The sequence below is a fragment of the Hesperophylax consimilis genome, chromosome 15 (assembly GCF_061612785.1).
Source record: "Hesperophylax consimilis isolate HC1 chromosome 15, BYU_Hcon_1.0, whole genome shotgun sequence".
In the NCBI taxonomy this organism is placed as follows: domain Eukaryota; kingdom Metazoa; phylum Arthropoda; class Insecta; order Trichoptera; family Limnephilidae; genus Hesperophylax; species Hesperophylax consimilis.
The window spans coordinates 28,424,784-28,442,130 of NC_142850.1; the positions used below are offsets into that span (position 1 = coordinate 28,424,784).

The 17,347-nt window shown below is 34.9% G+C and overlaps 1 protein-coding gene across 2 annotated transcripts in view; it reads left to right on the plus strand.

The window, feature by feature from the left end:
- Positions 1 to 14,405, plus strand: part of trh (PAS domain-containing protein trachealess) — a 490,370-nt gene extending 475,965 nt beyond the window's left edge. For both annotated transcript variants that reach the window (XM_089640096.1, XM_089640097.1), the window contains 5 exons: positions 4,437 to 4,561; positions 10,142 to 10,335; positions 10,490 to 10,596; positions 12,240 to 12,387; positions 12,819 to 14,405. In XM_089640096.1, coding sequence (XP_089496222.1) covers positions 4,437 to 4,561; positions 10,142 to 10,335; positions 10,490 to 10,596; positions 12,240 to 12,387; positions 12,819 to 13,968 — 1,724 coding nt within the window. In that variant the 3' untranslated portion in view covers positions 13,969 to 14,405. The remainder of the gene's footprint in view (positions 1 to 4,436; positions 4,562 to 10,141; positions 10,336 to 10,489; positions 10,597 to 12,239; positions 12,388 to 12,818) is intronic.
- The last annotated feature ends 2,942 nt before the right edge of the window (positions 14,406 to 17,347 follow it).

Sequence of the window (17,347 nt, forward strand, 5' to 3'; positions counted from 1 at the left end):
GTGTGCCAAGACGGAGTTGTTAGGCGATCCTCTCTGCTTATTCCTGCGGAGAAACGGAGTGATGTTTTTGTTTTACTTATTGAGGAAATATTTTTTTTCAAGTAAGGTCACACAATCCCACTGGTATGGTAATCAGCTCAATTAAAAACCAATAAAACGTAACAGAATGGATCCGAGACGATCATAGCTATGTTAGCCTGCAGATCCTAGCAGCATCATTATTTAACTGGCGTGGTCCAGGAGATGCGGTATCTATCGCCAAGGTCGTAATTCCTTGCATATTAAAGTAGTTGAATTGAAGTGTGCCATCATTGTTAAAACGTTGTACGTCTGTCGGGTACATTAATTTAATAACGATCTTTATACCGTGTGACAAAACACCATCTGTATTTTATATAATAAAATTATTAACAGTAATTTTATTACAAAATATATATTTTTCAATTATTCAACATGAAAAACTCGGGCAAAGCCGGGTGGTAACTGGTGACGATTAGTGTTTTATAAATATGTTGAGAAAATACATTATTTCTATGAAGATGGAAGAGACACCTCACAAGAGTGTCCCTGCCTGTGATATATGAAGAGGGTTCTAGCAAGTACAAAAAAGTACAGAGGTTTTGAAAAAGGACAGAGGTTTTGAAGGTTATGAGAATAATTTAAAATAAAGTAAAACAAAAAACATAAATTAAAAAAACATTTTCTTCTCCTTTCTGCCTAGGTAGCATCGTTTACGACAGGGGTCACCAATTACTTTCATTAGTGGTCCGTTTTTTTTAAATACGGAAGGGACTAAAACTAAATGTTACAATCAGGCTATAAGAAACATTATTTTAGCTAATTATTATTTTTTCATAAAATATGTGAAATGTTTTTTGCAGGTTCTTTCTTTATTATGTTGTATATTAAATTGTAGTGATAAATTTTATGGAACAAAATGAAATAGGGAAGCGTTTCTAAGAAATATTGTTTCTGTGTAATGTTCATATATGGTATTCTATAGCACATAACTGTCATTGGTTACATAAAGTTTCCTATTCGCCCGATAATCCAGGAATCTAGGTAGCTACCAGTTATCGGTAATCCCATAAAAGTTATCGGCGGGATGTACAGCTCGCCGTCATACTTCCCATAAGTACTTGGCGGCATCGTAACTTTGTGACAGTTTACGCAATTACAAAAAAATATAACCATATAAAAAAAAAATCGATTCAATAAATCAATCAATCCCCACGTCGCTGGCGTGCGGATATTTATTGTCAGGTAAGATACTCCCGATTGAACGAGCTGTGCAAACAACGAGGCAACCTACTTTTCTGTTTTTCTGCAACCAGGGAATTTATCAAAGAAGAAATATATATATTTTTTATTTTAAAGGCAAGAAGGATTTTTATCATGTTTTTCTGAATAAGGTGATGCGCACACCTGTCCTTACACGTGCAACACGAATTCCTTCAGTCATTATGTTTTTTTGTGATAACCGCACAAGATTCCCTGCTGCCAGAAGCCAGTCCAACTATGGTATCCCCAATTTGGGTATGATGCACATGCAATACACATTTCTTCAATGATTGTGTTTTTGTGTGATACCGCACAAGTTTTCTGCTGTCCGAAGCAAGTAGGCATATGACATCCTCAATGCGGGTATGATTGAAGTTACTTGGATGCGGCTACTAAACATAACAGCTACAAATTGCAGCTAAGGGTAGATATTTTTCAAATTTCAGTGGTAGGATCTCACCTAGTAATATTTAGAGTGTGTTTTGAACCAATAAATTCAACGCATTGTTAAATCTTTCAGGAGTAAACAAGTTTTTTTTAATTGAAATAATCTAGAATTGAAACGATTATAATTATTTGATATTTTTGATAGGTACCGTCAAAAATTAAAAGAGAAATTGTTTTTAAAGAAAATTGTGAAAATATTATTTAATTTGTTGTCTTTACAAAAGTGAATTGTTACAAACGTGAACTGCGTGTAATGCAAGGAGCGCGTTTGGCATAATGGGATCAATGGCGCTAGTTCCGCGAGTATCTTCCATTGAAATACCGGTATAACGAGGACAGCATGCTAGTGCCCCGATGCGACACCTGCGCTCTAATATGTTAAGCGTTAAAAATTGGTAATCGATAAAACATGTTATTAAAGTATTTTATGTTTTCTTGTTTAGTTGAACAAAAAAAATACATTATCTAAAATTTATTTCGTCAATTAAAATTCGATTAAGTAAAAAAAATCCCAATGGCTTATTTAATGTAAAAAAATTCCTATGGCTTATTTTCTCGTATCGAAGTAAAAATAACCCAATAGCTGATATTCTCGTGTCCAATAATTTCAGTCTTGAATATATTCTCTCCGTTTACGTCCCTCAACTGCTATTTATTATTTTTATAAAACACCATTATCCAATTTGTCTCGGGCGAGCCCTTCATCTCCAACCCTTGACCAATCGCCTTTGTAAGACGTTCAAATTTCGCATCGTAACTCTTCCGTTTTTCGATCGTGCAAAAAATAAAATGCACGCATTCATACTCAACAATCGATGCGAATTACACGCGACCACGACTGTTGTATGGAAGAGGCGATTGTTGGAGAGGAGAGAAAAGTATGGATTGAGGAATTAATCGCTGGTCATCGTAAGGAAGTGTTGATTCACGATTCATTTCAGATAATCGAACGGTGGCTGCGTGATGAAAAGAACGTTTAAAATGATTGGAGTTCATTTTTATTATAGAAAGATTATGATTATCTTATTTGAAGGTTATCGTTAGATAATCAATACTATTAAGAATTTGTGCAATAGGGCCTAATTGTTCAGTATTCGTTTGATTTCGATTGTTTATTGAATATTGTGAAATTTAGATGTTGTAATCTTTAATTAAAATCTGATTGAATGGTGAGCTCTAACTTCGCGAACTTTGAACAGCTTTTCTGATTGCAATTTCTAGACCAACGCTACTATTTTGAGCTGGCAACTACATCGTAGGCTATGGAATTTTAAAACGCTCTCTTAACTGCCGAAAATTGCGAAACACGTTACAATCTACAAAATCCAAAAAGAAAAGCTTTGCAAAGCTCACCGTCCGAAAATTTTCGAAGCTACCTAAACTTTTTTTAAATTATTTACACTGTATGTTTAGTGTACATCTATCCAGTGCAGTAACGAAATAATTGTAGGTTAATGTATTCTAAGTATGGTATTTTTTGGTAGATAAGAATATGAATTTTATAAGCCAAGTTAAAATTTCTTCCCCTTGGGCGTACGGAGAAATTATGCTCATATATTAAAATCCTATTAATAACGGGGCAGCAGATTATTTCCCAATAAAATTTGAGTATAGTACTTTTTGAATATATCGGAACACGTGCTCGTGCACCTGCATTTATATATATATATAAAGTAGTAAAAAATCTTATGTGCACTTTGCTGTCCGGTAACGTTTTTTTTTAATAAAAAATGTATTATTCATATTTTCACCACATGTCACCACTGTTTTATCCTTTGTCAAAGTTTGAAAACCCATCTGGCAATATTTTATTCGAATCCCGTTGAATAATGTACGTGTGTACCTATATTGGCGCGCTTTTACAATCACAACGAAATAGCACGGCACCATTCTTCTCATTTTTTACTATTATCATTTAGTGTGTGCGAAAGAGCGAAGACGCTTTTCGACATACTTGCTTATAACAGCTGTTGAACACGAAAAGCAATGCCAATGACAGTGATGTAGTGTGGAAATTTTATTTTTTTTTGTTTATAATTGAAAAAAAATGCTACCGGACAGCAAAGTGCCCATAACATGTTTTACTCCAAATGTGCTAAGGAATAGCTGGTTAAAGTTTGTCGGGTACGTGCCGATACACCCTGTATATATATTTTTTCTTTCTCTAAAACGTAAAATATATTTCTATATATTTGTACATGCTTTTCGACTACTACACTAGACACATGTCCGTATTATGGTAGTCGAAATTTGTATATAATTATATAAATGTTCATTTCTTAATATATTATTTTGTTAAATGCAATGTATTTGTAAAATAGGTAATACTTTAACTGGTTTTCTAGTTAAGTAGATTTCACAAGAATAAACCAACCGTATTGCAAACGGTTGAAAAATTGATTTTAATGAGATAAAATAAATATAAATATAAATGGGCAAATAAACAAATGACTTCACTTGTTGAAATATAAGGATTACATGCGAATATATTGATTTTTATGAATACGTGTTCCGATGTCACGTTCGTACATTCCTTTACTAAAAGTTTAACATGAAACCTATCAATTAATTCGTAAAAGGCCTGTAGTCCCGTTTTTTAACAGAATTACGAAGAATTTTTTAGTAAATTAGTAACATTTTATATAAAATTCGTCTATATTATATTGTTTTTGTGGAGTGTCAACTAAATAAGGCTTTGTTTGTTACAGTTTCCGCCCAGATGACACTGGCGGGCAGCAGCTCTATCTACCGAGGGATGGATCGCGCCTTCTGCGTGCGAATGAAGTCCACCCTCACCAAGAGGGGCTGCCACTTCAAGAGTTCCGGTTACCGGGTAAATTACCGGGTAATTGATACATCCGGGTATCTAATAACCTAACTAGAGTGGATTATTACAATTATTATTAAATTTGATTTTATTTCGATGGTGTAACATACAAATGTGTTAAATGCGACCTAAAACATAGAAGGTTTACGAGTATATACCTGCTGAGTGATTTTTTTTCGTTTAATCTTCTGTTATACTGTCAGCCTTATTACTCAGAGGGGCGTCGTTGCACTAAAACTTATAGCGTATAGATTTTTATGACAGTTTCATATCCTGTAACCTGAAAGAGATTTTCCTCTAAGTATTAATTTAATTCTCAAGCTTAGTACAGCGAAGGTGCTGAGCCAACCTACCAACGTTGATACATAGGTTGGTTACCTGCCCGGAGAAAAATAACTATTGCTAATTTATTAAGCATCACTTCAAATTATAGGTAATCCAGTTAAATGCGGTATTGCAGGTCTTACGAACGAATTAACAGGTTTCTAAATAAAATACATTATCATGATGTCGAAACACGTCTTTATGAAAATCCGAATATGTTTGCATTTCTTCGTGTTAATGCGCGCGAATTTTCTTGATTATATATCATCACTAAGTAACTAATAAACATCGTGCTTTTCATTTATCGCTATGGTAGATCCAGAGGATAGAATTTCAGGTCTTGGAAAAAACTCTTTGCTAAATTCACAATCACAATTGTGATTATAATTGTATAATTGTAATTGTAACACACAAAGAGGATAGAATTTCACGTCTTGGCCAAAACTCCGTGCTAAATTCACAATAACAATTGTAGTTATAATTGTAATTGTAACACACAAAGATGATCACAATTGTGATTATAATTGTATAATTGTAATTGTGTGTCACAAAGAGGATAGAATTTCACGTCTTGGCCAAAACTCCTTGCTAAATTCTCAATAACAATTGTAATTATAATTGTATAATTGTAATTGTAACACACAAAGATGATAGAATTTCACGATGTGTGCAAAACTCATCTGTTGACGAGCAAAAAATAATGAATGTTGTCATAAAGGTCACGTGGAAATTTTCAACATTTCCTCAGAGGTCCACGGAGAAAAATGAGTATTGCTAATTTATTAAGAATCTCTTCAAATTATTGGTAATCCGCCTAACAACAGGATTGCAGGAATTACGAATGAATTAGCAGGTTTCCTGATAAAAGTTTTAGTGAATGACGAATATATTATTATGATGTCGGAACACGTGTATCATCATGTGGTTTTATCATGGGAAATATATAAATAGATGTTTTAGTACGGCCTGTTAATTTAGCGTGAGGGCATAAATCGAGTTCTCTCCGTGTAGGTAGGTAAATTATAAAAGTATTAAGAGATAAGTGCAGGTGTAAATATCAACTGTCAAGAATTGCACACAATCATTTTGACATTTTTTATAAGTTGATAGGCTTTTAATATCCGTTGTGTCGATGTCTTACTTATTTTCTAAATTATTCACTCTATTTTATATTTTCTGTTAGTTGGTGTATTGTCACAGTGATAATCTTCTCATGAACCATTCTACAGGGTTTTCCAATAAGAGGTGTTATTTTGATATTCAATCGTAAAAGATCAATGGTTTCGTTAGTTGTGTGGCACGTAGCGCCGTCTTGTTGAAATTAAACGTTATCCAGATCAATACCATTCAATTCAGGCCATAAAAAATCATTAATCATCTCTCGATAGCGCAATCCATTCACCGTAACTGTTGCTCCAGCCTCATTTTCGAAAAAGTTTTTTTTTTTTATTTTTTATAGTGAATACCTCACAAGAGTCCCAACTGCTCCCGTCTGGAGCCAGTGAGACTATGGCATCCCCAATTGGGGGATGTTGTGAGGCTGAAGGTAAGTGGGGAAGGGAAAGAGGAAGGTGGGAAAGTACCTGGCTATTCAGATCTAGTCACTAAACACGGCTAAAGCCATTTGGAGCAACGTTTCAATTCTGAATGGTGGTCTTACACCAGGGCGATACTGGTAGTATCTTCCACTCTGAGTAAGTAAGGTCCAATGACTCCGCCGGACCATAAACCACACCAAAAAGTCTCACGTTGAGGATAGAGAGGCTTTTCAACAAAAATTCTTAGGTTTTCCGAGCCCCAGATGCGACAATTTTGCTTGTTGACGAAGCCACCGAGGTGGAAATGGGCCTCATCACTCAAGGTGATTTGCATTTGATTAACTCAAGTGAATTTTAATAATTTTAATGCGTTGTTGAAGCGTGTATTGTTCCATTTTTATTAATGGCGTAGTTTCTACTTGTCAAATGTCAAAAAATGATAGCTTTAAAAGTAACATCAAATAACACCTCTTATTGGAAAACACTGTATTTGGTACATGAAAGTCAATCCACCAAAGAAGTTCAGACTATGAAATATGTCAGAACATAGACTTTTAACCCCCAAGTCTCTGGCATATCATGTCAGAAGGTCAGAGTATTTCCTCTTTGCAATAAAACAAAAAAAAATTGACTATTTCCCAGTTTTTTTACACTCTTATTACTTTTTCGGTAAATCGGTTTAACCGGTAATAAATCATTTTAGAAATCCTAAAAATTGAAATTGAAATATAATTATATAAATAAGTAGTCTCAATGTGGCTTAACCACAGTGTGAGAATGGCCTTGAACGCCGAAACAGCTGTCACAAAAATAAAATATAAATACTTGCAGAACTTAATAGTAACATTATGAAATTTTATTTACATTAGATTTTTCGAATTAAACACAAAAACAATTAATTTATATCCGAATGGTAATTGTATCCGAAAGCTAAATTTTTTTTGAAAGGTGATAAAGCGTGTCAAATTTCTCTCGTCAAATTTTTTTATTAGAAATAAACATATATTAAAAATTTCAACTCACACAAATATATTTTAATATATACATTTATTTGGCTCACTTTACGGAGCGAAAAAAAAGAAAAATAATATCATTATGTATTAAAAACCTTATTGCCTTTTTGTTATATCGCATAAAAAATAATTAATAAAAAAATCACGAAGGGGCTAATGAAGTAAGACCAAACATAATAAGACCCATCACTTTATGTTGGATTCGTTCGATTAATTTTTCATTATAAAATGGATTCCAAATGGTTGAGTTAAATTCTAACTTGTTTCTAATACAAACATGAAGTAAATTAAATCAATCTGAGAGGTGTCACAAATATGGTGATAATTGTATTAATGTATTGCACTTGACACATTTGTTCGCTACACCTCGATTAATTACATTTGTTACCAGATCTGTCGATTTTTTAAGTAAGTCTAACAAAAAAGTTATTGAAAACCTGTACGTTTAAACCATCTTCATTTTACTGCAGACATATTGAAACTGTGATCAAATAAAAATGGCTCATAAAAATCTTTATATTTTTCAATATCCACTCTAGTTTCGTTTAGTTTTACTGTAGATTTGTTTTTACTCTCAACTTTCTTCGGGTTGTATGGTATTTTATAACTTTTCCTGATAAATTTTTGCTAATCCAATACGTTATAACTTTATGATAATAACTTAATAATATTGTTTTTTAATACCGTTTTATGGACGAGTGATCCGAAACATGGAGTTCGTATAAGAAGCTCTAAATTATTTCCCAGTTTACAGATTAGTCTAAATTAAAAGCCGATAAAGGTAATCATGTCCTCCCAGTTGATTTATTCCTCAAACAATATTTTATCTTACAAGCAATTCCGATAATAATTAGGTAATTTATTAATGAAAACTTGGGATTTCGCACCTGAGGCTTGGTTTAATTGCCATGCACTATTATTATTGAGAACGTTAAATTTCCCAAAGAGGAACAATTACTGTTTGCAGTCCTCGTGGGCACAATTTTCACATAGAACCATTAAGATTCTGATCTGGGGACATGATCACTCCATTCTCCGATCTAAAATTCATTCCCCGCGGCCATTTGGGAGGGAACTTCGGAGCGAGAAAAGTTACAGTCAGAGACATCTAGCGGCAAAGCTCTGGAAGCTCGTACCAAGCTTTTATGGACCTTTTCACTGCTCTACTATTTCCGAGGATAAATTTCGACAGTCGAAAAATCTATCACTTTGTCTGAATTTAATACGGTAATAACTAAAGTCTTAAAGTAAAGTTCTTGCAATGCAAACAGTGTAGTGAGTATGTAGCTTATTGTTATAAGGTGTCCAGAAACTTTAGTACAAGCGGGAAACTGGTTAATCTACATCACATAGCGAACCCCAACCAAAAAACTTTTTTTTCCATCTAAGCATTTGGAATATTTTGCGTTTTTTATCCTCAACTAAAGGTTTAAAAAATAATAAGGTAAGTAATATTAATCCAGTAGAAACCGATTTTTATCAAATTTTACCAAAATAATTCCAATTTTGGACTTGATTTACTCTAAAACGAAAGCTGAAATCAAAAAAGTTATACAACAAAATGGATTCCATACGTGATATAGATTTACGAGTTTCCTGCTTGTACTTTGTTTGTTTCCGGACACGGGTATACATCTAGCAATAACTTGTTTATCAGACAGATACATTAGTTTTTAATATTACTTTGGCTAAAATACTAAACAACCCGGACGAAGATAGTAATAAATCACTAGACAAATCTACAAGCATTATTCATACACACCTAGCAAGTAACAAAACTAGCATGTTTACTCCACATCCTCCATATCAGCCGTTAGTTAAATTCAGACAATAATCGTAAACCCCAGTTATCATTCCGTAAATGCCGGAGTAAAGTTTGCAAGATTTAGGAAGCCGAAACAATTTACAGCAGGATACGGTCTCCGCGTAATACAGGCGATAATAAATTCACTTAAATATACTTATCTCCCGGCCAATGCGGGAGCTTCCCGCCTTTTCTCCGTTTTGGCGGCGCCATCTTGAATTATGACGTCACCTGAGTGCAATAAAGGTCGTTAGGATGTAGAGATATGATCTGCGACTGCCAAGGGTTAATTCCATCCCTGTATGGGACTAATATGGGATGTTTCTACCCGGAGTTAACAAATGGCGCGGGTTTATTACAGGTTCGGGGAAGGTATTATAGATTAACTAATTCGGTTGCTAATTGCTCCTTATCAAGTGGAATTGCTCGTGTTTTGGGGATGTGATTGCACCCGCATAATAAGGTTTCGAAACAGAAATTGTATACAATTCATGTGCAGATAGATATTTTCATGGTTATGTTATAAAATGTGTACATTTATTGACTGCAAAATTATAAATATATTTGCAGCATTATGACTAAAAAAATGCAGTGTTATCGAGATTCAAAATACCGTTCGAAACTCGAAAAAATGATATCTATATATTCGGAGGTAGTTTGAAAGATATCCGTCCGAAAGTCATTGCATTATTTTACATTTGTATGAATTTTCCAACGGCGTTCCACAGGGGTGACATTTGGAACTAGTATTGTTTTCTATGCCTATAAATGAACTACATTTTTATGGAGTTGAGATACTACTGTACGTTGATGACCATAAAATCTGCAAAACTATTACGAACATTAACGATCGAAATATTATAAATTTTGCAAAATGCCATTTTCCTAATGATTTAATTTGTTTCAGGTTGTGCTCATGTTGTGCCGCCTCCGCCCCCAGTACAGTTTCTCGCACAGCCGCAAGTCCCCGCCCCCGCTGCTGGGCATGGTGGCCCTCGCCATCGCGCTACCGCCGCCCTCCGTGCACGAGATCCGCCTCGAGTGCGATATGTTCGTCACCAGGATCAACTTCGACTTCAGGATAGCGCATTGCGAGCCCAAGTGAGTATTAGCTCGATCCTTCATGTGCTCCTAATACTTTGTTATAAATATTCCTGTTACTGAACTCTGTTACTTTCATCCTTGGCCGAAGCATGCAAATGTACCTCCAGCTATCTAGCAATTAGTTTCTAATCTGTATTTTCTTGTTTTGCAGAGTCTCTGATCTCCTGGACTATACGGCTGAAGAACTCACAGGAAAGAACCTCTACGCCCTCTGCCACGGTGAAGATGCTAACAAATTAAGAAAATGTCACGTTGATTGTAAGTACCTGCCTCACAAAATATTTTTTATTGACTGCTCTTTGAAAAATTGGTGTTGTTTTTGGTTGAACCAGCCTCGTCCACTAGATACAATTTCATTGAATCGCTCCTGCGATTTGTCTTGGTTGCTCTTCTTCACGAGAATCCATCACCGTTTGTAGCTTCACAGGTCTGATGGTTGATTTTTGAAAGATTGATTTTGGTTATCAATAGACACTCGATGTTATATGTCTTTGGTCCTTTTTGGGACCAGTATCTGTAGTATCTGCTTGATCTGTTCGTCGAGGAGATTATGATTCCAAAATATTAGTTTACGTTTTTATCAATAAATTCTAGGAACTACTAAATTCAAGGTGATTAACGTGAATAAGGAATTTGAAGTTATCATACAAGTAATTTGAATAATAACAGTCATAGACAAAGAATTCCTATCGCAAGGAACGCGTCATGGAGAATGTATTCGTGGATTCGTCTGCCTGAATAGAATGTATGGATGATTCTTCCAGCAAGTAATCAGTATGGTAAACGCGTGATTCTTTATCGAGTGATTTAGTCTGACACTCTGCTTGACACATTTCCAGGAATCGAACCACACAAATGAGCGCCGTTTGCTCCCGCCCTGCCAAACAATGAACAGTTTCAACGTATATAAAATAAATTGAATTGTTTTATTATCGCTACGTGGTTGGCTGACCAATGCTCCGGCTGTGGACAAGACTTGAATAATAATCGGCGATAGTTTGGTGCCGAGGATTCATAGTTATCATATCCGAGTTTCCCAAACATTCCCTTCATCTTATTACATAAACACAAAATATATATGTTACCTACAAAAATCAATAAAAACATACCGACAATCAACACGAATCTCAAACAAACCTGCTTAGAGTCTAAAAACGGCATAGATTTCGAATAACCCTACCAACAACCGTCGGTAACCTCACCTAATAACCTGTAGATTCTATACAAAACTACAAACATTTTCAAAAACTAAACGAATTTCGGATACTTTTACCAAAAGGTACGTAGATTTCTAAATCTTGAAAAGGCGATACGTTATACGTAGATTCTTGGTCAACGATTTTCCCGAGTTTTCGTAACTCTTCTACTCGTTTCTATTAGGTAAACATTCCCTCTCGCTACCGACACGTGTTGTGTCACTCTCTTGTCACATTTCCAACACTGTGCAACATGGTTTGAACATCCCAGAACTAGCTAATGGACGACTATATTGCTATGCATGCCGCAAGTTAATGGTTGCATCACACTGTCGGCCATTTTTCCGTCGCTAGGCCGGACTGGATCGACTGATAATGTAAATACGACTTTGAAATTATCTGATTTTGTCGGTGGCATAAATTCCACACGGCCGATTTACATGCGTAAAACTGTGCTCCAATATAATATGAATTGATAATAAGTATGCAGTCGCGGATGCATTCTTTGGGTTCATTTAATAACCAAGTCCGGTTCGGCGGGGATCCACAACTATTCATTGATTTAAATACATTTGTTCTGACTTCATGAAACTTTCATTGACATTCAACTAAAAGTAGGTGACAGACTCGGTAAGGAAACTTGGCAAGTAGAAAAGATGGAGATCATTAGATTGCACAATCTTATGTTATTTATTTTTGTTCCAGTGATCAACAAGGGCCAGGTGTTGACACACTACTACAGGCTGATGAATAAATCTGGTGGCTACACTTGGCTACAGACTTGTGCCACTGTCGTCTGTTCTTCAAAGAATGCTGAGGAGCAGAACATCATCTGCGTCAATTATGTTATAAGGTAGGTCATGGAATTTCAAATAAACAAAAATATTTTTTCGTTCTGTATTTAGTTAAAACTTTGTGGTCGTTCTTTATAAAAATAAAAAAATGAGGTCAATTTTTACTTACAACTATCGTTTCCAAAATGGTGCGTCAGTCGCTTATATTAAATGGTACGAAATTAATTTTTATTTAATGATACTATTTTCTATAATCGTAAATGCAAAAAATTATTTTTTACTGTCAATAATATGAATCAAAGTTTTTTGCGTATTAAAAACGGTAGTGGTAGGAAAAATTTTCCAAAAATTTCACTTAACACTATTAATTTTTTTCCGATTAAGTTGAAATGTGAAATACGATTCCAGAACGAATGAATCGCGAAATATTGTTTTAATTTGTCCAAATAGTAATAATTTGTTTTCAATTTTGTGCTTTCTGTCTTTACAGTGGTCGAGAGTACGCCAATCTGATTATGGACTGCTGCCAGATGGAAGAAGGCGTCCAAGGAGTGAAGCGAGAGGAAACTGTAACAGGAGACCCGGGAGAGGGATCGCCAGATGCGGGAGCAGACAGGGCGGGAGGACCTCGTCCCTCCTCTCCCAGAGCCCATCCAGCATCTGACCTTGCCCCACCACCTGCACCATCACAATCAGCCCCACCAGCACCAGCCACGCAACCACCTCCCCCAGCGCCACCCACTCGGAGAGCTAGAAAACGCAAAGCCCAACAACCAGAAGAAGAACAATCTTCAGAAGATGCAGAACAGAACCCGTGTAGATCATCCAATTCTCCACAGCCACCAGAAACAGTCAGCCCACAAATAGCCCCAGCACCCACAGAGGAAACAATCGCGGACACAGCGTCAGTAAAAGACTTAGAAAATGCTATGTCTAAGCATTTACCGACAACCATCCTCAATCCAAACAAGACAGGATCACCCACCACACACCAGCCAACAGACTTCTCCACCGACGCCCTACTGAAGCAGCAACAGCACAAATCTACCATCCAGTGGATAGGAGCACACCATCAGCTGGGCACTCCTGGACTCCCCGCCTCTGCCTTGCTGCGGCAACTGTACGCCAGCAGAGAGAGTGTGATCAGAGCAGCTGGGCATGGGCAGCCTCCTCACTCACACCCCCACCCACACTCTCACGCACACCCTCACCCCGCCGGGCCACTTCCCACCCCACCAGGTAGCGAAGGTTCTGCCTACAGTGACCAGTTCATCGCTCTCCACGCACAGAAGAATGCAGACTCTTTCCAGAACCTCGTATCAACTTACGGAGGACCAGCGTACTCGATGGACTACCACACTGCAATGACTCCTCCTGGGTCTGTTTCTCCTAGGGACAAGCAGCAACAGCATCCAGGATACGAAAGCCAGTACTCTGAATCCTTGCGGCATGGGTACATTCCCTCCGGGGAGTCTCCTGCGCAACCTCTGCCCTTAAAACCTCAAGTCTACTCTGCCCTTGAATATTCTTCCCCATTAGAACAGTCCCAGTTTTACCCTAGTGCATCTGGCTTCCACTTGTACCACCCTTCCGCCAAGGCCGCCCCTCCGACATCCAATTGGTACTCCACCGCTTCATAGTCTCACTTTTATTACTAGACTCAATAAGATATTTATATGATCCTTCTGCGCCATATTCCTCATAAGCCATATTGATGGAAATTATTATAGATGGCGTTGGTTGTATTCTAGGGAATAATAATGTTAATATATAATATTATTAATTATAATAGTCTCTCATAGATAGACTTCAAATTGAATCAAAAGACACAAAACCGTTACAAACCTACTTCAGTTAAATATTAACTCGGACATTGTATACTACCTGTATTTTAAAAACTTTTTTTTTCTATTGATTACAATAGAAAGTACATAAATATTATTTTCAGAATAAAACCAATAATCGATACAAAAAATGCAACGAAAATTATTTTTGTATATTTCTGTTCAATGTTTTTTTTTTTGCCCTTTTTTAATTTTGTTATAATATTATTGCATAATAAGTTGGCTACACTACTTATTGCATTGTTATTGAAAATTTATTTGGTTTGTTAATGCCATAAATATTGTTAAATAAATTGTTTATTTTTGTTCGTTTTGGATATGTTTTAAATTGTACTAATATAATTATTCTAATGTCTTCGGTTTTAGAGTATTGACATTTATTATTGAAACATGGTATTATATAAATGTAAACAATTAAACTACTGTAACATGACATTCCATTGATATTTATAAGTAAACTTCGTATTTTAACGTAAGAAACATAGATTTAAAAAATTATAATCGTCCAATAAATTGTGTGTACGTAGGTACCTGTAAGTAGATGTATTTTTCACAATGGCAACATTTAATAATGTAGGAAATATAAAAATAGACAGGCATTACAAAATACATTATAAAAGTCTTACTTATAAAGATTCCCTAATACGCCGCTGCAGCATTGGTATTGCTCTACGAAGAAGTATATAAGTAGGCCGTATACTGCTCGGGTTAAAATCGTTACTAATAGTGATATTCATGCCAGATTTTGTTAGACTGACTTCATTCCAAACCTCGAAAACATTGTCAATTTCTCATTTCGCGTTTTGTTGCTAACTTTCTTCAGATGACATTTGTAATGTCATTGACCCGGTCTGTTTATATTTGCATCTAAATCCGGCCATTCGATTATACGTCCCTTATTTGCTTTGTTAAATCGATATTTCGATTTAAAATATCACCCCGATAGTAATGGGTATTACTGTTTTTTACATTTTCACTATGCAGCAGATCGATATTTATCAAACTTCGCAAAAACACATATTGCCGACGGTATACTAAGGGGCCAGCCGATATAAATCTACTACTAATACGGCCGGTATACGCATCCGCAGCGATTATTAGTAACGTTTTCCACTATCCTGACCTTATACGCCCGTATAATATTTACACCGCGATTATGAGTAAGAGGGTGAATATCTTAATAATTATTTTAAACAATGTGGAAGTGAATTTACTTTTGCCATATTCAAAAATTCTTACTACAATAAATACTCAACTGGTTAAATCGTTAACAATATATTTTTATGTGCCTATGTTTTTTGTATTTGCAACACCGCGTTGATGTATTGTTGTTTTAATTTACAAGGTGTACAAAATTAAGTAGAGAATAAACTTTGCGTGTAAATAAATCTAAAACAACAAAATACATAATATTTTGAGTAATCAAAGAAATTCTAGCTAATTTTGTCATGGGCATTTTGGTGGCAGTATTAAGGGAAGCAGCTAGGATTTATTATACTACGAAAAAAACTATATTACTAAGTATTTAAATAAATTAGTACTGCAATCGAATGAGATGTAAATAAAAACAAAATATGAATAATTATTGATATTGCTGATATTTTTTGAGGCATTCGAATAGTTGGTTTATTTGTATTATTAGGCTTTCAATGTACAAATATTAAGGCTTCTCTTTAAGTCGATTCTTGGTTTAACCAGACAACAGTTGTAAATACCTATTCATAGAATCGTAAACTTAAGTAAGTATTGTGGAAAATTTTATCACTAAGGACTAGAAGATAATTTCTGAAATGTGTCTGGATTTAATGGACCGAAGAAAATATTATTCTAACCAAATCACACAATTCCTTTCTAGGTAACCCAGGTTCATTTTGAGAAAAGCGTTTTTTTTGTTTTTGTTTTAAACACCACTGTACACTGGTTGAAGCCAACCAGTGTCATGATTATAAAGCTAACAGGTTTCAAATACAATTCTAACTTCTCCAGGACATTTCATTAAATAACCGTGACTACAAATTAACAGTTTTTTTTCCACAACAATTGAATAATTTTGAAACGTCAGCATGTAAGTTATTAGTCGTTTGTAAACTTTCTGATTGTTATTAATTTTTTAAAATATTAAAATTTGTTAACAGTTTCAAAGTGCAAGTGTTAACTGTTTGAAAATATAAAAAATTGACAGTTGGTCATAAGTGAACAATTTGAAAATGTCAACATATAATTAATTTACATTGTTTTGCATCAAATGAACAATTTCAAAACGTAAATAGGCAATTAATTTGCAGTTTCAAAACCTCAGTTAGCATCAGTTGACTAGTTTACAGATTGAAGTCACAAATAACAACGTGTTTATCTCAAATCAAATGCCATTTTAATTATTTATTACATTCAGCCATTACCTCTATAAGTAATATTTATAGCATTTTATGGGTCCATTTCTTTATGTATTCAATAAGACTTGAACTATTCGTTTTATAGATGCAATAATTCCATAATACATAGACTGTAGAACTGTAGAGGTCTTATTATTTATTTTATTCTTTTATTGAAGTAATTTGTATATTATGTTAAATTTTGATTTGCAAAGCACAAGAAAATGAGTTAAACTCAATTTTCATGGTTTTCTTTCAAAATTCGTGCATATTTTTAAATCATTGTGCAATAGAGTGTCATTTTAAATATTTAGTTGTGTAAAATATCTACTTCTGTCTGTTCACCTGTTGTGTTCGATTATATACTGTTTTCTTTTTTTCTGTGAAGATTGGAATTTGTAAGATTTAATATTTTTTTTATCAAAGTTTATTTGTTAGGATTATTTTTATCGACTTCACATGATGAACTTGCAAATAATAAGCTAAAAAAGTATATTGTGTTTTATTTAATTACATCCTTTCATATTATTACAACCCGCCTAAAGTACCATATACAACAATTGTATCAAGGGAATGGCGTAAATTTAGCTTTAGTGATTTTCTGGAAGAGTTACAGACCTCTCTCTTATCTACACCCAATGTTTGGGAAACAAAGACCCCTACCGAACTTGTCAAGACATATAATAAAACACTTTCATGTCTGTTAAATAAATATGCCCCGACATCATCAAAAACACGGAAAGTTCGAAAGTCTGACGGCTGGTTTGACGATGAATGTCGAAAACAGAAGAGACTTATGCGGA